The sequence below is a fragment of the Leuciscus leuciscus genome, assembly GCF_965113295.1.
Source record: "Leuciscus leuciscus genome assembly, contig: SUPER_11_unloc_2, whole genome shotgun sequence".
In the NCBI taxonomy this organism is placed as follows: Eukaryota; Metazoa; Chordata; class Actinopteri; order Cypriniformes; family Leuciscidae; genus Leuciscus; species Leuciscus leuciscus.
The window spans coordinates 488,219-514,199 of record NW_028118545.1 but is presented as its reverse complement, the minus strand read 5'-3'; the positions used below and the strand labels follow the sequence as shown (position 1 = coordinate 514,199).

General features: G+C 38.4%; 1 protein-coding gene and 2 long non-coding RNA genes across 3 annotated transcripts in view; 1 reads left to right on the top strand and 2 right to left on the bottom strand.

Moving 5' to 3' along the window:
• The window catches only part of LOC309510129, a 211,980-nt gene that overhangs the window by 48,340 nt on the left and 137,659 nt on the right, over positions 1 to 25,981 (top strand). The gene's annotated exons all lie outside the window — the stretch shown is intronic.
• The window catches only part of LOC309510125, a 148,759-nt gene that overhangs the window by 72,214 nt on the left and 50,564 nt on the right, over positions 1 to 25,981 (bottom strand). The gene's annotated exons all lie outside the window — the stretch shown is intronic.
• LOC309510140 (NLR family CARD domain-containing protein 3-like) overlaps positions 1 to 25,981 on the bottom strand; it is a 46,501-nt gene that overhangs the window by 15,065 nt on the left and 5,455 nt on the right. The window contains exons 5-7 of the mRNA XM_082191210.1: positions 25,271 to 25,444; positions 25,134 to 25,218; positions 18,151 to 18,314 (exon numbers count right to left, since the gene is read on the bottom strand). Of these exons, the coding sequence (XP_082047336.1) occupies positions 18,151 to 18,314; positions 25,134 to 25,218; positions 25,271 to 25,444 (423 nt within the window). The remainder of the gene's footprint in view (positions 1 to 18,150; positions 18,315 to 25,133; positions 25,219 to 25,270; positions 25,445 to 25,981) is intronic.

The window sequence follows — 25,981 nt, the reverse complement described above, 5'->3', positions numbered from 1 at the left end:
AAAAAATCTAACAAAATAAGGGATGGATAGTGATAATTCAAAACACTTTATACAGACATTTTGCAATTAATTGGTATTTTTTCAGTTTAATTCTATAAATGGTAATAAAACTTCAGAAGGGAACAGCAATTATGATCTAACAGCAAAAACAATAAAATAACAACAGCAAACAATCATTATCAAACTGTAGGTTAAAAAACAGGAATAAAAATTGAATTATAATAATAAATATTATTTTAACTATGTACATACAAACTGTAATTATTTTATGTATTGTTGCATATGCAGCAGATATCAGGAACACCTATTAGGCTAAAATAAGACCAAACAATTATTGTGTGTGTGTGTGTGTGTGTGTGTGTGTGTGTGTGTGTGTGTGTGTGCGCATTTGAGCGAGAGAGTCTCTTTTGTATTTTTCTTCATTTATTGATTTTATTTTGCATATTATCAAAATTTGCTGTTGCAGTCTTACCAGATCATTTCTCTCTGTGTGTGTGTGTGTCAAGTCAAGTCAAGTCAAGTTTATTTGTATAGCGCTTTTCACAATACAGATTGCATCAAAGCAGCTTCACAGTATTAAATTAAAATAATACAACAAAGTTTGTTTCAAGAGGAATTTATTGATTGATAAAATTAAATTAAATATCCCCAAAATATCCCCAACTGAGCAAGCCAAAGGCAACAGTGGCAAGGAACCGAAAAACTCCATCAAGTGACCTAATGGTGTCCTAAAACTCCATCAGGTGCCTTAATGGAGAAAAAAAAACCTTGGGAGAACCCAGGCTCAGTCGGGGGCCAGTTCTCCTCTGGCATTGGATAGAGGCCGGATTGTAGTTTGAACTGTAGGATTATATGAATGCCTGGCTGAAGAGATGCGACTTTAATCTAGTTTTAAACTGGGAGAGCGAGTCTGAGCAACGAACAGTATCAGGAAGACTATTCCAGAGTTTTGGAGCCAAATGTGAAAATGCTCTCCCTCCTTTGGTGGTTCTGGATATCCTAGGTATGACCAAAAGCCTTGAATTTAGTGATCTCAAAGAGCGCGATGGATTATAGGGCGATAGAAGATCCGTTAAATAGACTGGAGCTAAGCCGTTTAGGGCTTTATAAGTCAGTAGCAATACCTTGTAATTAATACGGAACTTTATAGGTAACCAATGCAGTGATGATAAAATCGGTGTTATATGATCATATTTTCTTGATCTCGTAAGAACTCTAGCGGCGGCATTTTGGACTAACTGTAGCTTGTTTATTGAGGATGCAGGACAACCAGCTAATAAAGCATTACAGTAATCCAGTCTCGAGGTCATGAATGCGTGTGTGTGTGTGTGTGTGTGTGTGTGTGTGTGTGAGCGTGTGTTTGAGCGAGAGAGTCTCTTTTGTATTTTCTTCATTTATTGATTTTATTACGCATATTCTCAAAATGTACTGTTGCAGTCTAACTAGTTCATTTCTCTCTGTGTCTGTGTGTGTCTGTGTGTGTGTGTGTGTGTGTGTGTGTCTGTCTGTGTGTCTGTGTGTGTGTGTGTGTGTGTGTGTGTGTGTGTGTGTGTGTGTGTGTGTGTGTGTGTGCGTGTGCGTGTGTGTGTGTGTGTGTGTGTGTTTGTACCACCAAAAGTTTCTCTGAGTTTTCGTATTTCCCATTCATTTCCTGTCGGTCATTTTTGAAGGAACCAAGTGTGACACTTTTTTTTTTTTTTTTTTACGACCCTTTACCATATCCGAATCATGTCTATGATTATTTTGTGTGTGTTCACAAAGCTAATACAACAAACAAGTGTCATCCCATTCAGATGAAGCAAAACAATTAAATTAAAAACGTGTTCGGTCATTTTTAAACCGAAGAGGATCAGAGAATGTCAACATTGAAAAGTGGAAGATTAATCAATTTATTAAAGAAATTGTAATTATTAGAAACCTTTTTGTCCCTGATATTATTATTTTTTTTCTATTTATTTTTCCTTTTTTATATTGTGCTCTGTTCTTTAGGACATTTATTATAGTTTTGTTTTGTCTTATTGTAATGATATTTACTGCAATACAAAACTTTACTTCCGCATTCCTCGATTCCTATGGAAGTCTGTGGGTGTTGTAACTCTGTCAGTTCAAAAACACTGTTGTTTTAATATAACATTTATACTTTGTGTATTTGTGTAATGTTTTGTCTTGTTTGTGATGTGGAGTAATTATATATATATATACTATATAGTACTGTGCAAAAGTCTTAGGCATGTTAATCATTTTTCTGTTTCTTCATGTAATCACAGACGGACTCGATGATGGTGAGATCAGATCATACCGGCTGTTGTCAGATTCCTTGTGCATACACAAATCTCACTGGATTATTACAATTAATGGCAAAAAGAATGTTTGGAAATCTAAACTGATATTTCCTACTGACACATTACAGCAAAATATATAAATAACTGACTTAAAACCATCTTTTTGGAGGGGGGGGTATTAACATGCCTAAGACTTTTGCACAGTACTGTATACACTGGGGAGAACATTTATGTTTTAGGATTAGCATGTTTAAGCAAGCATTGGCTCACCTGTGATGTTCACTGATTTAACTGAATATTTATTTATTGTGCATTTGGACTGAAGTAAGTATCACTTGTAATTTATTGTTTAACTGAGTGTCTATGAATCACACATAAAATACTGGTTTTGGTTTTCCTGGTCAAACTATAATTGTACAGAAAATGAGCTCTCAATAAAATGTATTCATTTGTCTCTCATTTGTGTTGTGTGGATGTGTAATTGTTTGGTTGGACTCCTTCTTCAGACCCGAAAACAAGCTAGAGTTTAACAAGCAAAGTTGGTGATCATTGAGTAAAAAAGTTAAAAACTATTAAATAACTAATACATAATATATTTACCAAGGACAAAATATGTGTTTATCAGAGAGTTCATATTACCCCAGTTTCTCCAGTTTACAGTGAGGATCCTCCAGTACAGCAGAGAGCAGATGAACTGAATCTCCTAGTTTATTCTCAGACAGATCCAGATCTCTCAGGTGTGAGGGGTTTGATCTCAGAGCTGAAGCCAGAGCAGAACAACCTTCATCTGTGACTCCACAATCCCACAACCTGTAGAGAACAATGACACACTCTTCACTCTCTCAGTTCAGATCAGATCAGTTTAACACAAGGGTCCGCAGCCGTACTGCAGGGGGTCCGCCAATTAATGCTTGATCACAAATCATTTGTTAAATTAAAAAAATAGTAAAAAACATCACAAAGTCAAATTTAAATATAAGCACTCTCAAGCGAATGCAAGATCATCCTCAGTTGATTCTGTAATAATATCATACTGGCAAACTCTCAAGTGTGTTTTTGTGTTTGAGCTCTGGAGAACGTCAAATGTTTTTACTGCGGTGAGTAATGTAGCCAATCACAGTCATGCTTGTTGGTCTATTGAACGCAGCCAATCAGAGGTGTTTCATTTTGTCAGAATCCACTCACCGAGATATAAAGGCCCTGTCCTAAATGGCACACCTCACTTTCAGTCTTGTAGACTTACAATGGCTTCTGCGTGCCCATTAAGTCCATAGGGTGTCCCATTTAGTAGTTTTAGGTTTCAGAAGGGTACTCACGAGCGCCCCTCTGCGGTCGATATGTGCTCTAAATGCGCACTGAAGCGAGCTCCACAGCAGACTTGTTCACGACAGTCAAAGCGGCGTTACGTCAGGAAAGTGCGGACTCAGAGGAAGACCGCGAGTGTTTAGGGTGCCATTTGTGACAGGGCCAAACTCACAATTGCGTGACATAAATAGCAATTGCAAGAAAAAGTCCGAATTGCGAGTTTATACCTTGCAATTCTGAGGGGAAAAACAGTCAGAATTGTGAGATAAAAAGTCACTGTTTAACATGTTCAAACAAATAATGTAGCAAAATGATCATTCAAATGTTATTTTTCTTAATTGCATTTACACCCACAGTTAAGACACTTGCGATTGCATTTTCATTAAATGTCCCGCAATGAATGAAGCAAAATTCAATGTGCAAATTATCACATTGAATTTGTCAATGACTGTGTGAAGTTGGCCCCGCCCCCTCCCTCCCTGTCAATGACTGTGTGAAGTTGGCCCCGCCCCCTCCCTCCCTGTCAATGACTGTGTGAAGTTGGCCCCGCCCCCTCCCTCCCTGTCAATCACTGTGTGAAGTTGGCCCCGCCCCCTCCCTCCCTGTCAATCACTGTGTGAAGAGAGAGAGATTTATTTATCCTTTCGGAAATTTGTTCTACACCATACAGCATCGGTTTCCAACAGGGGGGTCGCGGCCCACAAGGGGGCCTCACCGAGCTCTGTGGGGGGTCGCGTCATATTTTGAAAAGTTTTGAGCAATTTGCATTAAATAAAAGTCCTTAACTTTTTTTCTGTTCAAAATTTATATAATGAGCGAGTTCATCATGAATCCATTTTGCAGTGTTTTTGTCTTATCCTGAATCACTATGGTACACCTATAATAAGTGATTACATAGGGACTATTTTACCCTGGTTCGGATCGCTGCCGCTGCGGAGTAGCCCAGTACCTGCGTGACTCGTCATAGACGCACACAGAGAGAGAAGTAGTTCCGGCTACAATGTTCTTCCGAAAGACGCATTATTCTGTTAATAAACACAAGTTTATTATCACTCGCTATAGCGCCAAAAGCCTCAAAAATAAAGCCTCACATTGATAAAGCCTCACAAATAACATGCAAGTATTGAGGCCCCAGACAGAAGTCATTTAGTAATAGCCTATATTCATTCTTTTTTTACCTACACACAGGTGTGAATACTGATATTTTTATTGCATTTATAATAGGGCAAATTTATAGGCTACTCCTAGGCTTACATTTTTAAATTACAAAGGGCCTACTAATGTTTTTGTTATTGTATTTTCAATATTATAGGCTATTATTTGTGCATAAACATATCTGTTTATAGTAAACATACCGTTTGTTTGAAAACAACATATTTTGTCATCCTTGCTGCAAGCTTACAAGAGCGATAATATCATTAAATGTGAAGGGGGGCCCTAAAATATTTTCTTGGGTAAAAGGGGGTCTCAGACAAAAAAAGGTTGGGAACCCCTGCCATACAGTACGTCTGATACATTTATACATAAGACAACAAGACAGTTGACAAGACAGAATTCCAAACAAAATATACAACAACATTTCCCTCTCCCCAAACACCCCCACCCTACCACACCCACACCCATACACAACATCAGGACAGAAGACTCAAACCCCACTACACATAACTAGGATAATAAAGTGCAGTTGTGCATACTGTAACAGTCAAGCTGGAAAGAAAGTGCATGATGCTATTTAAAGTGCTGTCCTGCAGGTAAGTTCTTATTCATAAGTGTAATGTAGTTGGAATGAATGACTTACTGGCTCGATTAGTTTTGAAAGAGGGTAACCTAATCCTCCTCCCTGATGGCAACACCTCATATGCCTGGTGTAGGGGGTGTGACATATCTCTATTAATTGCTTGACCTTTCTTCAACACCCTTCTTTCACAGGTAATAGCCATACTGTCTAGTTTTTTCCCTGCAACCTTGCTAGCCAAGTTAACTATCTTGCTCAGTCTGTTTTTATTGGTCACTGACAAAGAGAAATACCAGGCAACACAACAAAAAAGTAGAATGCTCTCCACAAATGAGTGATAAAAAAGTAACATCATATCACTATCCACTCTAAATTGTCTTAGTCTCCGCATAAAATGCAGCCTCTGCAGCCCCTTTTTATAGTATAACTGTTCCATTGCAACTTATTATCTATTATTGTCCCTAAGTACTTGTACTCGGCTACAATCGCAACATCCTCTTCATTTATAACCAAACACTGATGGGGCTGGCTCCCAATTCTGTAATCTATTATTATTTCCTTTGTTTTCTTTATATTTAGATGAAGATAGCTGGACCTACACCAATCTGCAAATTGATCCACCCAGGCCCTGTAGTTGGTCTCATCACTATTCTGTATTAACCCCACTATTGCTGTATCATCTGCAAATTTTATTGTAAGATGCTCAGGTGTATTACTTCTACACTCATTAGTGTAAAGAGTGAACAATACTGGTGAGATGACACTGCCCTGTGGGGATCCTGTATTGGTCATAATCGGGGAGGACACAGCCTCATTTACCCTAACACACTGTGTTCTCTCCGTCAGAAAGGACTCAACCCACCTTATAATGTTAGGATTTACCCCTAACTGCCCCAGCCTCTCCATCATAATGTGGGGCCTGATGGTGTTGAAGGCGGAGGAAAAATCTATAAAGAGAACCCGGACATATCGTTTGGGCTTATCCAGATGGCAATAGATATTATGGAGCATATACAGAAGGGCATCATCTGTGCTCCGCTTGTTTCTATAGGCAAACTGTAAAGGGTCGATATTACATTGCACATCATTTAGAATATGTCTCAGAACAATTCTCTCTAGGCTCTTCACCACGATTGATGTTAGGGCGACTGGACGATAATCATTTAAATCAGCTGGTCTTGCTACCTTAGGTACTGGTACTATGAGCGAGGACCTCCAGGCTTTAGGAATGTAATGTGTATCTAATGACTTTTGAAAAAGCTGGCAGAAAATGAGGCTAAGTTGTTCACTACACATTTGCAAAACCCTACCACTTATTTGATCTGGGCCTGGTGCTTTTTTAGAATCAATTTTATTAAAAACTCTACGCACCTCATCCGCTGTAATAGTTGGAGGAGTACCATACTGTAACTGCTGTCTAATGGCATCACGCTCCAGGAGAATGTCTGATGTTTCGAACCGTGCATAAAAACCATTCAGTTCATTTGCAAATGCTTGATCATCTCCATTTGCATCTATGTGCCTTTTCTTCTCTTCCTTCCCTATCATTGTATACATCCCTTGCCATGCATGTTTCAGGTTATTCCCCCTCATTTTCACCTCAATCTGCCGTTTATATTTCTGTTTACAGTCATTTGTTATCTGTCTAATCTCCTTCTGAATTGCTTTCATTTTAAGCCTGTCTCCCTGCTCAAAAGCTCTCCTTTTCCTGTGCAGTGCAACTTTTAATTCTTTATTTACCCAGGGTTTGTCATTTGGAAATACCCTAAAAGTTTTTTCTGGGATTATACAGTCCACACAGAACCGAATATAGTCAGTCACCACTAAAGTCAACTCTTCCAAATTCTTACTAGTGTGCACGAAAATGTCCCACACAGTACAATCAAAACAGCCTCGAAGGCGTTCAACAGACTCATTAGTCCACTGTTTAACTGTCTTTATCTCCGGTTTGCTGGTCTTGAGCTTTTGTTTATACTGCGGGACAAGCTGGATTGCATTGTGATCCGAGTCTCCGAGGGGTGGTTTTGCATAGCCCTTATAAGCGTCTTTAATATTCCCAAAGCATAGATCGAGTGTTTTATCCCTCCTTGTCGGGCATTCGACGTATTGATAGTAATTGGGCAATACGCTTTTGATTGAGCATCCATTAAAGGGTTAGTTCACCCAAAAATGAAAATTCTGTCAGTAATTACTCACCCTCATGTTGTTCCAACCGCGTAAGACCTTCGTTCATCTTCGGAACACAAATTAAGATATTTTTGATGAAATCTGAGAGCTGATAACTTCTCCGTAGGCTGCTAGGTGGCCCAGAAAAGTTATTAAAGAGATCGTTAATATAGTCCAAGTGACTACAGTGGCTCAATATATCAAGCGACGAGAATACTTTTTGTGCGCAAAAACAAACAAAAATAACGACTTTATTCCACTATTCATTTCCTTCTCTCTGGGCCACTAGTTGGTTCGCGTAGTATTTTTGCGCTGCGCGTAACACACATGACCAGCGTCGGCCAATAGTGAGCCTACGTGGTGACGTGTAACACAGACGCGCTGCGCAAAAACACTTACGAGGCCCAGAGAAAAGGAAATGAATAGTGGAATAAAGTCGTTATTTTTGTTTGTTTTTGCGCACAAAAAGTATTCTCGTCGCTTGATATATTGAGCCACTGTAGTCACGTGGACTATATTAACGATCTCTTTAATAACTTTTCTGGGCCAGCAAGTTTGGGCCACCTAGAAGCCTACGGAGAAGTTATCAGCTCTCAGATTTCATCAAAAATATCTTAATTTGTGTTCCGAAGATGAACGAAGGTCTTACACGGTTGGAACAACATGAGGGTGAGTAATTACTAACAGAATTTTCATTTTTGGGTGAACTAACCCTTTAAAGTCTCCGAGCACAAACTTCGGTGCATCAGGTGCCATGTTTTCTAGTTTAGCCATTGTGTCGTATATCCTATTTGCCGCGACCTTAGTATTAGCGCGGGGATGAATATATACCACAGTGACAAACACCTGACCAAATTCCCTAGGTAGATAGTAAGGTCTTACCGACAGCGACAATAGCTCAATATCCTCCGAGCAATGGGAGTCTCTTACTGTGTAGTTTTTACACCATCGCTCATTTATATAAACACACACCCCCCCTCCCATTCTTTTGCCGGTTACCTGTGCATCACGGTCCAGTCTAATCGGGTCGCTAAACCCTGTGATCCTGAGTGTTGAGTTATCAGTCGTGTCTTTAAGCCATGTTTCCGTGAAGCACAACAGACAACTTTCCCGATACTCTGAGAGGTTCCTCACAGCGTTCCGTAGCTCCGTAAGTTGCTTCACCAAGGAGCGGTTGTTAGCCAGGATGACCGTAGGTAGAGGTGGCTTGCTCCCCCGTGCGCGAACTCTACGCCGTACGCCTCCTCGCCGGCCTCTTTTCCTCGGTGATGTGGATGTCCGTGTACACTCATCTGGCAGATCGACTGGAAAGTTTCCGCTATGCAGATCCCTTAGTTGCCAGAGTTGATCCCGGGTATAATGTAAAATCCCACATGTTGTGGCGGCGGCCGATGCATAGCTTCCCCGACTCAGTGAAAGGACTGTTAACAGCAACAGGTGAATCGCCAGGACGATAGACAAAAACTGCGTAACAAAACGCATCTTGACTTTGTTGGCTCGCTTCTGACTTAACAACCAAACTTTCAAAGCGTGTAGTTCGAGGTTTATGTGATGAAAAACGCTTACATATAACCAGAGAATGTCTAATATAAAGAGAATTGGCACTCTCTGCTTACTTCCGGGTTCTGGACTGGTTGCAGTAACACGTCTCTATCCATGCGAGGGCGCTCGCGGGCGAGTGCAGAATGAATGGAGGTCTATGGCGAAATACCCCTCAAAACCCACTTTTCTCAGGATATAATTTTTTTTCTAGTAATTTAAATGTTGTATTCGAAAGGGGGGGCTAAGATAATACACTCAGCTGAAAATTGCATTTTTAAGTTCACTTATCTGCTCTAAAAAAGCGTTCAAAAATGTGATGACGTCATTCATTAGCAGAATGCTAGCTTGTTCCGGCCAACAACGGCCCAACCTGTAAGAAATCGAAAGGACATAAGTACTGGTTCATTCAACTTTCGACCTATAACCTATGTTGAACTTGCAAAACCTACAATAAAATCTGAGATTTCTCAACGGCAATCGGGTGAAAGAGACACATTTAGCCATCTAGCCCCATTGACTCCCATTCAATCTGCACTCGCCCACGATCACCCCCAGTGGAATTCTAATGGTACTGCAACCAAAATCAATACAATGGGGCTAAATAGGGAGTGCCAAGGCTCTCCGTAGACGGGCTCTGATATAACCCATAAAACAAACAAACATTTCAGACGTGCTGTAGGCACTCGTCGCCACAGTGCAGCGCCGGAAGTGAAGTTGGCCCCGCCCCATCTAACCGTTCTAACCTGTGTAGTAGTAGTACTGATAAATAGTAATAAGTAATTATTGATGAATAATTATTTACATAAATGTGATGCTTAAGTTATCCTAGTTTCTCTCTACAAAATAGTACATTTTACAACATTTTAAATCACATGATTTTAAACCTAAATTTGATGGATTAATAGCATGTGGTCACCGCAAGTATTATTTTTTTTTTTTATACGTGTATACAGAACATTTTAAAATTAAGCCATTTTATTTTATTCAGGTCATATTTGCTGTTGAGTGGAAGCAAAAATTAGTCAAGTAATTGTCTCTGTAATGTTAATCCTAAAGCTACAATAAAATATGGTCTGTAAACAACTTAACATACCAGTACACATTCAAGGGAAAACGCAAAAATAATAACAGCATCAAGAAAAGAAATCTTGTCAGATGTCCAAAAAAAAGAAAGAAAAAAAATGGTTTAAGATATTTTGTCTGGTAAGAGTTCCTTCGTTAATGGCAAATTTTTCCACAGTGATCTGTACATAAGGTTCCTCTTAATTTGCTGTTCAGTGTCTGCAGGACAAGCAAAAAAAAAAAAAATTCAGCACTGATCAACTCTCTCCTAGTGCGCATGCATATATGACGTCACCAAACACACCACCGCGCATGCGCGTAACAGCGTCCAGTACGTGTTGGATCTGATCCAGCTACGTCATCGTGCTACAGGCTGCAGAGAGGACTTCTTGAGAGTAGTCGAGTGCAGGCGGGGAGGAGCTGCAAATGGACACGTGAAGTCGAACACTTTCTGGTTCCCGTAGTGACCGCTCACGTGGTGTTTGCATACTTTACCACAGCTGAAGTGAAATAAATTCAATATTTGCCAAATAATACACAGATGTTTCAGAGACATTTTCATTCAATACTTTATGTACTGCTTCATACAGCGTCTGTTTGAACAAGAATAAAGTTCAACATAAACTTCTATCAATGAAGTGGAGTCTACGTTTTTTAATCAGTTTTAATTTGATAAACATGACACAATATAACATCGCAACTACATGAAAAGAGTGTTTACTGTTATAAAAAACTGATTTGTGAGCTTTAGAGGAACTAAAAGTTTTCGAATAAACACGAAACACACGTGATCGTTGTCATGCGGTGAATCCGGCCAATCGTGGAACAGCTGTGTCGTTATCAGAGCTCGTGCAGCCGCTCTTGAGAAGCTGCGCTGGCTGAGTTCTCCGGCTACTCTCGAATCGCTCTCGCGGTACTTTGATGGCATACGTCACAGTCACATGGCGTCGGCACTTTATCAAGTCGGACAAAATTTCTAACCGGCATGCACTGCTTCAAGTCAGCCGCCGATCGGTCTGCGCTAGAGCCGCAACGACGCGTCGACGTCATCGATTACGTCGACTATGAAAATACGTCGACACGCATGAAATGCGTCGACGCGTCACATTAATTACGAGATATTTTGAGTAATGGCGGATTCTGCTCCCGCTCATGGTGAAAACGACAATCTGGCTTTATCACATAAATCAAGACCACGATCATCCAAAGTATGGGAATACTTCAAACTACGCCCAAACAGAAAGGTGCTTTGTTCACTATGTAAAGCTGAAATGGCGTACCACGGCAGCACAACTGCTATGAACGAGCATCTTAAAAGGAAACATCCTGTGACTCTGCGAACTCAAAATGACGAGCCAGCTGGGTAAGTAGTAGGCCTAATTATTACAGTGAGTTTTTGGAGTTGTTGTTACGGTCATACCTGCTGTGTTTCGGTCAGAAACGGATCGACGTTAGAGCTGAAGCTGTCAGGGGTGCAGCGCGGGGAATATAGCTCTGAGGGCCGAGTGCGGGCGCGGGCGGTAATGCACTCGTGTGTGTGCTGGTTGTGGGAGAATAAAACGATTCGCGGGACTCCCGCAAAATGTAAATATCTACTAATTGAACATCTAAGAACGAATAAATTGTCATTCATCTGTTGCACAAAAGCAACAAGAACAACTAAAACAAAATAGAAACGCTTTACAGGCCAGAGTCTCTATTTATAACATTTTTGCAGCGTTGAACAATTTAGCCAATCACAGACATTTGTGTTGATTTCTTGAACGCAATGGCCAATCAGATGCATTTAAGATAGAATCCCCTCACCGCTCAAAATGGACGTTTGTTCAGTGCTGAATTCTGCACACTGGCAAATCATCTGATTATAGCAAACAAAGTGTAGATATTATGAAAGATTCATTGTGCAGCCAGTTTCATTGGTAATAACAGAGATTTGTGAGCTCGCAATGAACTGAGATGTCAGCTTTTTAGGAATTATTAAGGGAGAAATCCGTCCCGCGCCAGGTCTCTAATGTAGACTTTAAAAACAAACGACTAACGTTATATTTACATTAACAGTAACGTTAGCCTAGGCTGCAATCTAGTGTATGTGAACCTTTTTGCAGATAAACACAAGTGCATTTTCGGACAAGTTACTGGACAAGTTAATTGAGTAAATCATACTCCCACTACAGTAATAACAGACTATAGTAAACAACACATTTCCTAAATAGGCCTGTTACTGTATACATCTTACATTTTATGAAATAGTACCATTAGTTCAAAATAAAGTTTAAAATGCTTCCTGTTTGCATATTTCATAATAAAATGACATAATTACCCTTTCTGAGATACAATTTTTTTTGTCATCATTCATAGATTTTATGTTAAAATAATATACAGATACACTACCCTCTTCAAAATACAGCTGATATATTGTTAGCATTCATAGACTTCATGTTTAAAAATGTTAATGATGTTAATTGTTGTGCTTGTTTTATTTCTCAGGAAGAGGCAAAGCTGCGTGCAAGATTTCTTCCATAAAAAGGACGTAACTGTTTGCACGCCCCACATGGCCGCTGGACTTACCGATAGCATTCTGAACATGATTGTGAAGGATATGAGACCTCTTTCTATTGTAGAGGGTCAGGGCTTTCGTGAGATGATCAACGCGTTCCACCCAGGATACACACTTCCCTCCAGGTTCCACTTCACTAAGTTGATGGAGAAGAAATATGAGGAGAATTTTGAGAGAGTGAAAGCTTCACTCAAAGAAGTAAAAACCAAAATCACTCTCACCACAGATGCATGGACCAGTATTGCCACAGAGGCATACTTGGGTGTCACCTGCCACTTCATTAATGAAGACTGGGAGCTTACTTCATTCAACTTGACCACCATGCCACTTGAAGATCGGCATACAGCTGAAAATATTGCTACCTGGGTGGAAAAAGCAGCTGAGAAGTTTGAGATATCCATGACCAATGTAATCGTGGTTGTACATGATAATGCTGCGAATGTGGTTGCTGCTTTACGCATTTTGGAAGAAAAGCATGGGATTGCTTCTCTCAGGTGTGCTGGTCATACATTACAGTTGGTTGTCAACCATGCTCTAAAGGATCCCCAGATCAGCAGGGCACTGAGGGCTGCGAAGAGCCTTGTGGAACATTTTTAAAAAAGTGAGCTGGCCAGCACAAGGCTGAAAGCAAAGCAGCAACAAATGGGTACCCCTGAGCATACGTTAATACAAGATGTATCCGTAAGATGGAACAGTACTTTGCACATGATCAGCCGCCTGCTTGAACAGAGGTGGCCTGTGACGGCAACGCTTTCAGATCCTGATGTCACACCACAAGGGAAGCGCTTCCTGGATTTAAAAAGTGATCAGTGGAGCCTACTTGAGGAAGTAGAACAAGTCCTGAGGCCTTTTGAGTGTGCCACTGTCTTCCTGAGTGGAGAGTCCTATGTGACTGTTTCCGCTCTACCTCCGCTGGTGAAGGGCCTACAGAAGTCCATAAAGAGCACCTTATTTGAGAACGCAGCTGTCAAGGCTTTCCAAGGCGTTGCTGCACAGGAGATGACCTCAAGATGGGAGTGGGAAACTAAATTCAGAGATGATGGAGAAAATGTATGTATTATTGCAGCAGCCCTTGACCCCAGATTCCGCAAACTAAAATTCCTGCAAGCAGAGGACATTGTAAAAGTTCACCTCAAAGTTCAAGGTCTTGCACTGGAAGAGAAAAGAAGAGAGAGGGAGCAAACACCTGAACATCAAGGTGGGGAACAGGATGACTCAGTCAGTGCAGAGAGGAGGCCAGTTTCTCTGCTGGATACTTTGCTTGGTTCGGATTCAGATGAGTACAGTAACGGTGAAGAAGACACTGGTCACGTCCAAGATCAAGATTCTCACAGCGAAGCAGTGAGGAATGAGATACTTGTGAGGAATGAGACACTTGTGTACTTTGGTGAGCAGGCTATCCCAAAGGATGAAAATCCATTAAAATGGTGGAAAGGAAATGAAGCAAGATTTCCCACCTTGGCCATGCTGGCAAAGTGTTACTTGTCTATGCCTGCAACTTCAACCCCATCTGAACGCCTTTTCTCAGTTGCTGGCAACATTGTGACTAAAAAAAGAGCAAGCCTGACATCAGAGCATGTAAACATGCTAACATTCCTCCATTGCAATGCTATTTGAGATCTTGCTGACGTATATTGATATGCAGAATTTTTGTTAGATTATCTGCCTTTTTTTGTTTTTACGGAGCCCGGGAAGTCACCTGTGGGAGAAAAAAAAACAATCCGTGGCGACGGTTTTGCAATTTGTCTGCTCCGTTTATAAACCATACTCACAAATTCTCAAACTGTTCCTTTGTTTAACAAATCGTGCCCACGAGTTTCTAATCCGCGCCCTCAGATTTGTAAACCATGCCTTCAGTTTTTGCAATCTGTACCCACAAATTCATAAACCATGCCCACACTTTCGCAATCCGTTCACGGATTTGTGGCTCGGCCTCATTTTAGAAGAACACCAGGAGCTACGTTGTTAACTAATCTTATTGTATATTGTTTTATTGTGTATTAAGTGGAATACATCAAATTGTCTTAACTGCATCTGCATGCTTAAAGTGTAGCGGGTATGGGGTGGAATATATGATTTTTGATGCACGTCATTCATATTAAATCATATATTCCACCCCATACCCGCTATAATTGAGAATCACTTTCAGCATGCAGATGCAGTTAAGACAATTTGTATTCCACTTAATACACAATAAAACAATTAGATTCGTTAACAACGTAGCTCCTGGTGTTCTTCTAAAATGAGGGCGAGCCACAAACCCGTGGGAACGGATTGCGAAAGTGTAGGCACGGTTTATGAATTTGTGGGTACAGATTGCAAAAACTGAAGGCATGGTTTACAAATCTGAGAGTGCGGATCAGAAACTCGTGGGCACGATTTGTTAACAAGGGAAAAGTTTGATAATTCGTGAGTATGGTTTATAAACTGAGTGGACGGATTGCAAAACCATAGCCATGGATTGTTTTGTTTTTTCTCCCACAGGTGACTTCCCAGGCTCCGTATTTTTTTAATCTGTTCTGTTACTTGAACTGAGTGAAGTGAAGTTATTCAAATTAGTAACACAGTCCCCCAACTTTTTTTGCACTGTTTAGGTTGTGCAGTGTTTATGTTGGACTTTGCTCCTTTAAACTAAAGGAAACATTTCAGGTGTTCTTTGCACTGTATTAGGCAGTATTTATGTTGGACTTTGCTCCTTAAAACTAAAGGAAACATTTCAGGTGTTCTTTGCACTGTATTAGGCAGTGTTTATGTTGGACTTTGCTCCTTTAAACTATTCAATGCCTTCGTATTAATGTATTTTTTGCACAGTGTTTGGCAGAATTTATGTGGCATTGTTACATGATGCACTAAAGTGTTGTTTGCATTTTAATTCTGGCACTTTATTTTTTATACTGGGAAATTTCAAAGTATTTTTCAGAAAATGAATTAATAAAAGTTTGAAATACTTATGGTTGAAGTTGTGCGTATTATTTATTGTAAAGTTTGCCAATGGATATATCAGCTAATCCAAAAAATAATCATTAGATTAATCGAAAAAATAATCGTTAGATTAGTCGACTAATCGAAGAAATAATCGATAGATTAATCGACAACAAAAATAATCGTTAGATGCAGCCCTAGTCTGCGCAGACCTGCATGAAGTCGAACAAGCCTTGTGTGAAGTTGGCCCCGCCCCCTCCCCCCCTGTCAATCACTGCGTGAAGTTGGCCCCGCCCCCTCCCACCCTGTCAATCACTGTGTGAAGTTGGCCCCCCCGGTGACGTCATCTATAAGTCCTCCTGGGAAGTCGTGTTTACGACGGCAGTGCGTTCAAGTCACTTTCGTCAGAATAAGATGGCGGTGTACTTTCTCTTAATTAATTACATATAAATACAGCAAGATTCTTAAACTAGTTCTAGAAAATGAAGAACAAAGAAATGTGCATCCGGTGTACTTTGTTTTTTTATATATTTCATAAATTTATGAAGCCACTGCAAACTTAAAATATGTTAAAATATGTATTCAATTTACATATTAAAACTAGTGTATGAAATGGCAAATGTAAATAATATAATTGAATTTTAATTTTAATTTTGCACCAAACGTTGCACAAATGTAATGGAAAACGTAAATTTAAATACAGAAATGCATTGCCATTTTACATATTACATTTCAAATTGAATATTGCTACCCATATGCTTCCATAGAACGCAAAACAATGATGATGATGCATAATAACGCCAGCGTTGTGGATACACTTACCCAAAACCCTCCATAACTTTTCCATTAATTTCACATTTTATTTGTATAGCGCTTTTCACAATACATATTGTTTCAAAGCAGTTTTACAGAAAATGCAACTCTACATTACAATTTAGAGTGATCTGTTATCAGAGGTGACTGTGTCCAAGTTATGTATTTCAGAAATTTACATATACAAATCACACAGTTAACTAATAATGTATTAATTTTATTTACTTTATAACTGGCACTTATTTGGAAAAAAATTGTTGAATGGCAAATAAATAAATGACGGACTTTTATTATGTAAGCTTTATTTTACACCTCAACCGACAAGGGAATTTATAGTCATATTTATAGTGTTAATATTAATTTGCGAGTCCACAAACTCATTCTCTTAAATGGCTTGGGTCTGCAGAGCATTCACAGCGTACAGTATACGGACTGAATGCCCCTGACCTGAAGCTTTTATATCAAGACCATTTTCATGTTTATCATTTATTTCTATTATTTGCGTTGCCTTATAACTTCATGCTTACAGTTTAACACATATGTGTTTATTACCACAACAGTAAATAAGTGTCTTTAGAAATGTTATAATATATATTATAATGAAAAAGACTAATAAAATTGTCTCTTCATATTAAATGGATAACAATATATGTCTGGACACTTGAAAAATGTGTAATAATGGGGCCTATAAAACTTAAACATTTAATGATTTATAAGCATTTCACATATTTCTACACTAATTATACAAAACTATTCTGCCAGTGCACCATACTGTACAAATGAACTAGATCAATGTTCATTCTTGTCTGAAACTTTGGAGGAGACAAATATGAAACCACCAGTATGAAGGGCCGTATAGGAAACAATTATTGAAAAGCCTCAACACTAGTGAAACAAAAAACATTGATCAACCTTGGTGAAATTCATTCATACGCATTACTGAAATAAGAAGAGATTTCGGTAGTTGATGATGGCTAATTTCCCTTGAAAAGGAAGTTGTGTGTCCGCACTTCTGTTTAATTTGGCGCGTCTCACAAACTCTTTTAAGCAATGTCTGTTAGTTGTAACGAGTTGTATGGGAAGCCAAACACACCAACAGTGTGACGAAACGGAGCGGTGTTACAGAGCTCGTGCCGTGCTGACATCATCGGTGCGGCTCAATGGACCGAGCTGTGTGACCGACTCGACATCGCAGGGAGGACGTGTTTGCTAGCGAAACCGAATGGACAGTGCAAACTAATCTCACCAGCGCGGCGCTGACCATGTTACTTTATTCATTACTGCTCCGCAGAAGTTCAGGTGTTTTCCCTGCATATAAGATAATGAAGATCAGCATGAAGTTATTACATTTCTTTTGCTTATTATCTTTCATATTAGTACATTAGTAGTGTTTGAAAAGCTACTTTGAATTTATTTATTTTTGTAGCCACGGAAAGAGCCGTTCAAAGCAGAAACTTCAACGATTAAGGACTGTGCAGTGCCGGGGGAACTATAGGATCAGATTATTGTTATTAAATTATTAAATAAATTAATTAAAATGATTGAACATAATGAATATAATGAAATACTCACTAAATTGAAAGGATATATTTTAAAAAGAATGTAAAAATGAACACTAATACCTGATCATGAGATTAGACATTTGTGTACACCTGTGATTTCTGTGCTGAGATTTAGTGTTTACAGAACATTTTACAAGCTAATTTTAGTCCTAAAATTCTTACTGAGGACAAAGACATGTGTGACAATCAGAGAGACAATCTTACCTCAGTGTCTCCAGTTTACAGTGAGGATCCTCCAGTACAGCAGAGAGCAGATGAACTGAATCTCCTAGTTTATTCCCCCACAGATCCAGATCTCTCAGGTGTGAGGGGTTTGATCTCAGAGCTGAAGCCAGAGCAGAACAACCTTCATCTGTGACTCCACAATCACTCAACCTGTAGAGAACAATGACACACTCTTCACTCTCTCAGTTCAGATCAACACGTACAAGCCACAATTCTACACAGACTATTAAATATGTCTAAATTTCAATTGGAGATTTATCAGTCATAAAAAAAAGAATAAAGAAATTCAAAAAGCTTTCAACACATGTGCTTCATAAATCCAACAGTTCTAAATGAGCTCAAACACAACTACACCTCTTCTCTGTGACAGACTCATTGTGAAGATGAAAGCACACAAGAGTATGGTAGGTTAACTACTGACTATAAGTAACTTTGCAACTACATGCCAACTTATTCTAACCCTAACCCTACCAGTCTACTAATAAATCTATTAACACTCCAATGGGAGTTAGTAGACATGTGCAACTGTACTTATAGTCAACAGAATGTGTTCAAGGGACCATTAAAATAAAGTGAAATCAATATGGTCAAACCTAAATTGATAATTATGACAACACTGTTGCTGACAGTGAACATAACATGAGGTTTTACTGGATATGCAGTGATTGTTTCTGTCTTCCTAATGCTACCTTCTGCCTCTCTGTTTTGCTCTTGCACACAATCTACTTCATGCCTTCTGTCCTCTGATTGATAGTTTATACTTTTTTTTATCAAATAAAGTATTTTTTGCTGAGAAATGATTTATTAATGATTCATGATTTTTATAAATTAATGTAAGAAACATTTACTGGACTGAAGCAACTGGGTTTATTGATTATTCACCATTTGTTAATGTTAAAAATTAAAAAAAAATTGACATTTTTTCATGTTAATATAAATGTCAAATATGACACAACAGGCTTTTGGGGAACATTTTCCATCTCTTAATTATTATTGATTTGCATTGAATTGCATATATGTGTCAGGCAGTGTTGGGAAAGTTCACTTTCTACATGAACTAGTTCAGTTCTTTTTTTCCATATGTTGCTGCAAACTATTATTTTTCAAAATTATTGCCACAGCCCATATAAAACCACAGACAGCAATTATGTTATCAGTTTTAACACTGAAACTATGCGTCAGATTTCATCTTCATATCCAATTTTAAAATCCTTATCCAACCAGGGTTTACATAGCATTGAGGGTAGGGTTGCCAACTAAACAAATGCGGGACAATCGTGCATGGTTCTTTACAGGAAAATGAGGGACACTCAAAATATTTGTAGGCTATAGGCTAGGCCAACATAACACAGTAGGCCTATATGTCATTTCAGGTTCGTATGCGTTTAAAAGGTTTTCAGACAACACATTTGTTTTGATTAAAGTCATATTACACACAAACCATAGTTCAAAATAATAGCATTTATCTGAAATAGAAAGCTTTTGTAATTATACACTACTTTTAAAGAAATTAATAGCCTACTTTTATTCAGCAAGTACATTTATAATGCTACGTTTTTTTATTTCGGATAAATTTACTTTGAACCTTTTATTCATCAAAGAATCCTGATTTTTTTTTTTTTTTTACATTAATAATAATCAGAAACGTTTCTTGGTCAGCAAATCACATCAGTATATTATTCCCTCAGGATGATTTGATGCTTTCTTGCGTGGCTGGATGTATGTTGGACTCACAATAATCACGTTGTTTGAATTCGTTAAAACTGATTTGCCGAAATCAAAACCCAGTCGGACAGTGAAAGGGATTTGCCGTTAGCGCGAGTCCGGATCGAAGCGACCAGACAGCGGAGGATTCTGTGCGCAAATCAAACAATGATTTGTCCCAAAATAATAATTAATTCTCAATTTAGAGTTTGTTATTCGTATGGTCTGATCTCTGGGTCTGATGCGCGTGAGTGTGGACTGTGATTGGATGATGACCGGTGTCGTGATCAAGTGTTGCTGTTGTATCAGATTCAGTCATACATCAGTGGTTAGATCAGCGTCAATAAACGGGACAACGGAGGTTCCGAACGGGACAAATACATTTCTATAGAAATCTTGCACCCTTTTGAACGAAGTTAAACTGAGAGAGCGTGCCGTTCACAGACACCAGAATGAACGAGTTCACAGTAACGTTCATCAGGCAATAACAGAGTACGTTCAGTTCACGTTCGCCCAAAATATGAACGAGTTCATGAACTATCGTTCAATGAACGCGTTCAGGCACAACACCGGTGTCAAGGTTTTAGACTTATGTTTGGCCACATAGATTATATATGTTCATTGTGTCTCTTGTTGGTTTTCAGTCTCTGTCATTATGTCTCCTGTGCCTTGTTCCCTGTTTGTGTATTTAACCCTCTGGGGACCAAGGTGTTTTTGGAGCCCTTGAGATTTTCTGACATGCCTTGAAATTTGTGCTTTTTTCAGTTATTTATAAACATGTTAATGGCAAAGGTGTAAAATCACTCTATATAGCACAAACAGGGCTACCAAAATATGCGAGCAATGTGTATGTAGATGTTTGTATTTTTAAGAGAATAATGTTTATGCGTGGTTATTGGAAAAAATTAAAATGAAAGTGGCTGAATTAAGACCACAAAACACATATTAAATATGTGTCCACAAGACTTTTGTCTAATTTATGTTGTACCTTTGAGTACTGGCTTCAAAATTATGTGAAAATAGTCTTGCTTTATCGTTCACAAAAAAAAATACATTGATTTAAATGGTGTAAAACAGGTTTTGCTTGGAAAGCCAATATGCGAGGGGGGCGTGAAGGAGTAGTTTACACCTGGGATGTCCCACCCACTCTGCATAATGACTCTGAATAGCCATTCATTCAGGTGTGACACTGACTGAGCCACAATGCAAGGACAATGTATTTAGAAGAATACTTATATTGACCATTTAAGATTTCGCTTACATCTATCTTGTAAATATGTTTAGCTATTTTATTAAAAATGTTACAATTACAACAATAATTACAATTTCAACAATATTTCAAGTGTACTCTTTCTTTGTAAAAAAAAAAAAGAAAGAAAAAAAAGATTATAGGCCTACATTTTATCATATGTATTCATTAGTTTGAATATAGCCAACAATGGAACATCTAACATCTTAGTCTATGACTTTATTTTTGACAAAAATAGTGTGACTAACGCCTGACTAACGTTGTTTTATTGAAATATCAGGGCATATAAATGTTAATTTACGTTGCTTATACAAATACATTTTATTTCAACATATTCCAGTCGATTTTACTCATCTCAGTAGGCTATAGCAAAGCAGTTTATTCTTTCACACACAGACGCGCGATTCATATTTAGGCTAAACACTCTACAAATATGTACCCTTCATTCATCTCACAGAAACGCGAGTCATATTATAGAAATGCGATTCATCTTTTTGCGGTTTACATAGGCCTACACTAACGTTATTCCATAACGTTATTCCACACTTGAGAAAAGAAAACAGCCTACCTCACTCCTCAGCGCGATCTGCTGCTCATATCAGGAGATATTTCTCCTCATCAGCACTGTGGAAACTTTTCTCCATAAAGGCTATAATGTCTCACTCGCGACGCGCTTTGTTTACAGCTGATGTGGGCGTTTCACAGATCTGAAATGGTTCTCGGAATTTGCATTTGAAAAGCACGCGCTCTCCGGGGAGTGGTCACATTACTGTGAATCATCTCGTAATGAGGTCGACTGGAGTCGCTCTCTTTGTATACAGATTACAGAAACTAAGAATATTTGTTTTTTATATAAATGACTTCATTTAAAAGATGCGATCTCAAGCTTTATGCCCGTGGGTCTGTTTGCCTGTTTGACTGAATTTTCGCGGAGTTATAGATAATTTTCGAACGCGTTTCAAACGGGAGTTTACTGACAGAGAGAAGGCAGAAATCGCATCATGTTAATTTTTCTTTATTTGTCAAAAAGCAAAACACTTTATTTTTATTGTGAGTATACAGAAAAAAAATAGAAACTGAACAGGATCGATTGATGTATTACACGAAAATGAAAGATCAAAATTAACAGAGCATTTAGTGTTTATTTTCATTGCTAAAAAAAAAAAAACGAGCAAAACGCGCGGGCGCGTTTTTGGTCCCCAGAGGGTTAAGTCACCCTTCTCCTGAGTACTTTGCTCAGTGTTTCCAGTGCCATGACCAAGTCTAGGTCATTCTCTTGCTGTGCCTCTTTTGGAGTTATCTAAATCTAATTTGTGTACCTGGTATAGTTCCTTTGTTTTGTTTAATTGACTTTTGCTCTTTGAAATTTTGGAGTACTCACAGATCTTTTTGTGAACTTTTTTTCAAATTCCTTCTGGATTTACTTTGTGGACTTTTTGGATTTACTTTTTGGAACTGTTATCAAACTATTTGTGGAAGTTTTTTGGAGTTTACTTTCTGGATTTATCCTAGGAAAGTTTGGACGTTCCTTTTCATCAAATACAAGATTTGAAGATATTTCCCAGAACTGTCATCTGGTTTTCTGCATTTGGGTTCACCTTTTGACAGTGTTCAAGTTTTCACACTAGTCCTAACCCTGTGTTTCTGACAGTATGAGCCATAAAAGCGATGTATAAATATGATACTCAACAAAACAACACACATGCATCCATATACAAGTTAGCATCTGTTTTTTGTTGAGTATCACATTACACACACACACACACACACGCACGCACGCACGCACGCACGCACGCACGCACGCACACGCACACGCACACACACGCACACGGCTTTTATGGATCATGGATCAAAAAAATGGTGTATTAATATTCAATAAACCCCAGTTGCTTCAGTCTAATAAATGTTTCTTACATTTACATTTATAAAAATAAAAACTTTCTGAGCAAAAGGACTTTACTTGAATTTTGTTTTTGTTTTTTAAGTATAAACTATCAATCAGAGGACAGAAGGCATGAAGAAGACTGTGTACACGATGTTTCTCAGCAAAGTTTTGGTCATATTGATCATTCATAGGCCCTAGAAATTTGCATATTAAATATGATACAGTAGGCTAATATATTCATAAACAGGCATTGTTCGACCGAATTTTACAAAGAATGTTTAAAGTTATGAGAGAATACATGTTTTAAAATTGTTATTAAAATGTTGTAACACGCATTGCCAAACAAACATTCTTTTTTCCAATTAATTTATACTCCCAAAGGGGAAACGTATCCTGGGAGATACAAACATTTACAGGCAGATTATGGAAAATGTAAAAATTAAATCCATAAAATTTCAACATAAATATAATAAGCTAACACTTAACAACAACTATTTAACACATGTATCACTGAAGGCGGTTTAGTTTGAGATCTTTCACTTTTGAAAAAGTATTAAATCTCCTGATAAAAACACAGGCGAAGAAGAAGCAGAAACATGCAATATCATATGTGACCCGTGCTGGCAAAATGAGTCAGAATGCGTACAGGATAATTCTGAGCTACAGGCAAAATGGTCGAATTTGAGGTGTTCACAAAAATGAGTTCATTAAGCCCTCATCTAGTGATCCCAAGGGTCAAAATACCAATTAAACATTTAAAAGTATCTTTATTTGTATGTTTTCCTTTGTCCATGAAAAATTCAGTTTTCTCTGCTCGCTTCTCGACGACTGTGCTTTCCCTCAGCACAAGTTTGGTATTGTTTTAAAACGTAGCAATCCAACTTTGTGAATATTAATAGCGAATTCTCGATGGCATGAGTCTGAACCAATGAAATGTGATTTTCAAACTCATACTGATTTAAACAAAATGATTTTACTCACATTGACTGACACATCTGAAGCGTGCCTCAAAGACGCCTCAGACAGCGCGTGATCCCGATATACTCTTATACCTACACAGAATTACAGTGTTTCAAAATATCTGTCTTGGCGAGTATTCAAGCAAACATAATCTGCTATGTCTTAAATGTATAGCGGAGGATGTTTTACTTCCTGGTGGGTAACCTATACTATTGGTCCTCCTAATTGTCAATCATTCTGGTGAATCAATCAAACTTTTCAAAAAGTGGAGAGGGCGGGTCTTATCTAAAATTTGGAAAGATCCTCCGCTATACCTTTAAGTGAACATTTGGTTAACTGTTGGGGAAAAACAGCTGATGTGTAACATTATATTAGACCTGTGCAGTACAGTAGGTCTGAATATATAGGCTGTCTTTTTCATTAATTTTAATCAAACAATTGTGGTACCATGGGGGAAAAAAGTTGAATATATATTGTTCCTATAAATATTTGGTTTTGACTCGGTGGTGTGTGCCAAATGTGGTGTTATTACCCGAGATTTTAAGGTATGGTTGGTAGATGATTTTGTTTTGGAACCTTCAGAAAACTTTAACTCGATTTTTCTCAAAATTGACTTTGACTATTAAAGTCAAACAGGTGTAGCTCAGTCATGAACAATTGCTCATTGCGACTCATTTTGCCAGAACGGGTCACGTATGTAAGCAGACGCAAATGTAAAATCAAAACTGCCTAATGTTACTTAATGAAATGTCGACGCAGGACGAGGTATAGGACTGTGAAGCTTTGGGGGTGTTGCTGGACTTTATCTACTCCATCTGTGTTTTGATCATCGTTCTGAATCCGATCCAGACGTAGTCTAAATATCTAATATCTAAAAATTCTTAAATCAAGATACATAAGCAATTTTTCAGTATACAAGACTTAACATTTTAAGTTATTTTGCTTCTCAAGTAAATTTATCTTCAATTAAGAATACAAAAAAGAAAAGAAAACAAAAATACTGAGAAAGAAATTTATTTTCTGCAGTGTAGCCCTAAAATTTACATCAGAGCATTTAGTCCAGGGTTCCTCAAATCCGGTTTTGAAGTGCCGCTGTCCTGCAGAGTTTATCTCCAACCCTAATTAAAGACGCCTGAACAAGCTAATCCATGTCTTCAGAGTTACAGGAAGGAGAGTTTTATCAGGGTTTGAGCTAAACTCAGTAAGGCAGCGGCCCTCCAGTGCCAGATTTGTGGAACCCTGATTTAGTCTTACAGAAGACAATAACATGTCTGACTATGATATACCGTAGATGATCTTACCCGAGTTTCTCCAGTTTACAGTCAGGATCCTTCAGTACAAGAGAGAGAAGCTTCACACCCGGATTTCGCAGTTTTCCATTATTCAGATCCAGATCTCTCAGTTGTGAGGGGTTTGATATCAGAGCTGAAGTCAGAGCAGCACAATCTTTCTCTGTGACTCCACAATCACTCAAACTGTAGAGAGATGAAAATCATACTTGGTAAACACTATGAACTGAAAACAAAAAGCAATAGAAAATTGAGAAAAAGTAGACAATTTGTAGATGGAGTAAAGAAAACACTGCACTTGGTCACCAATGGATGGCATTGTCTCAAAATTACTCAGGAACCTTGAGGTAATGGTGTCACAGATTACAATTGGAGAGAGTTAAGTGTGAATAAAAGACAAATGGGACATGGACTCAGGATAACAAACTCTCAGTGTGCAAAAGAACAAGATTCTGAACAGACACGACATATACAACATAAAATTAAACCAACTAACTCCTCGCTTTGCTCTAAATGTAAGACCGCATTCTTGGGCTAGAATTCTTGGCCTCCCTTGCAGGTGAATAACCAATAAACATGCTATATGAATATTACATTTTTTGTCCGTTGTTGCCAGGAAAACTACTTTATAAATCATTTGTAACATTAAACTTGTTTGTTTTAAATGAATCCTCATGTTGAAGACATTGGGTGTCAGGTGCTTTAACACAAGTTTGAGTCAGC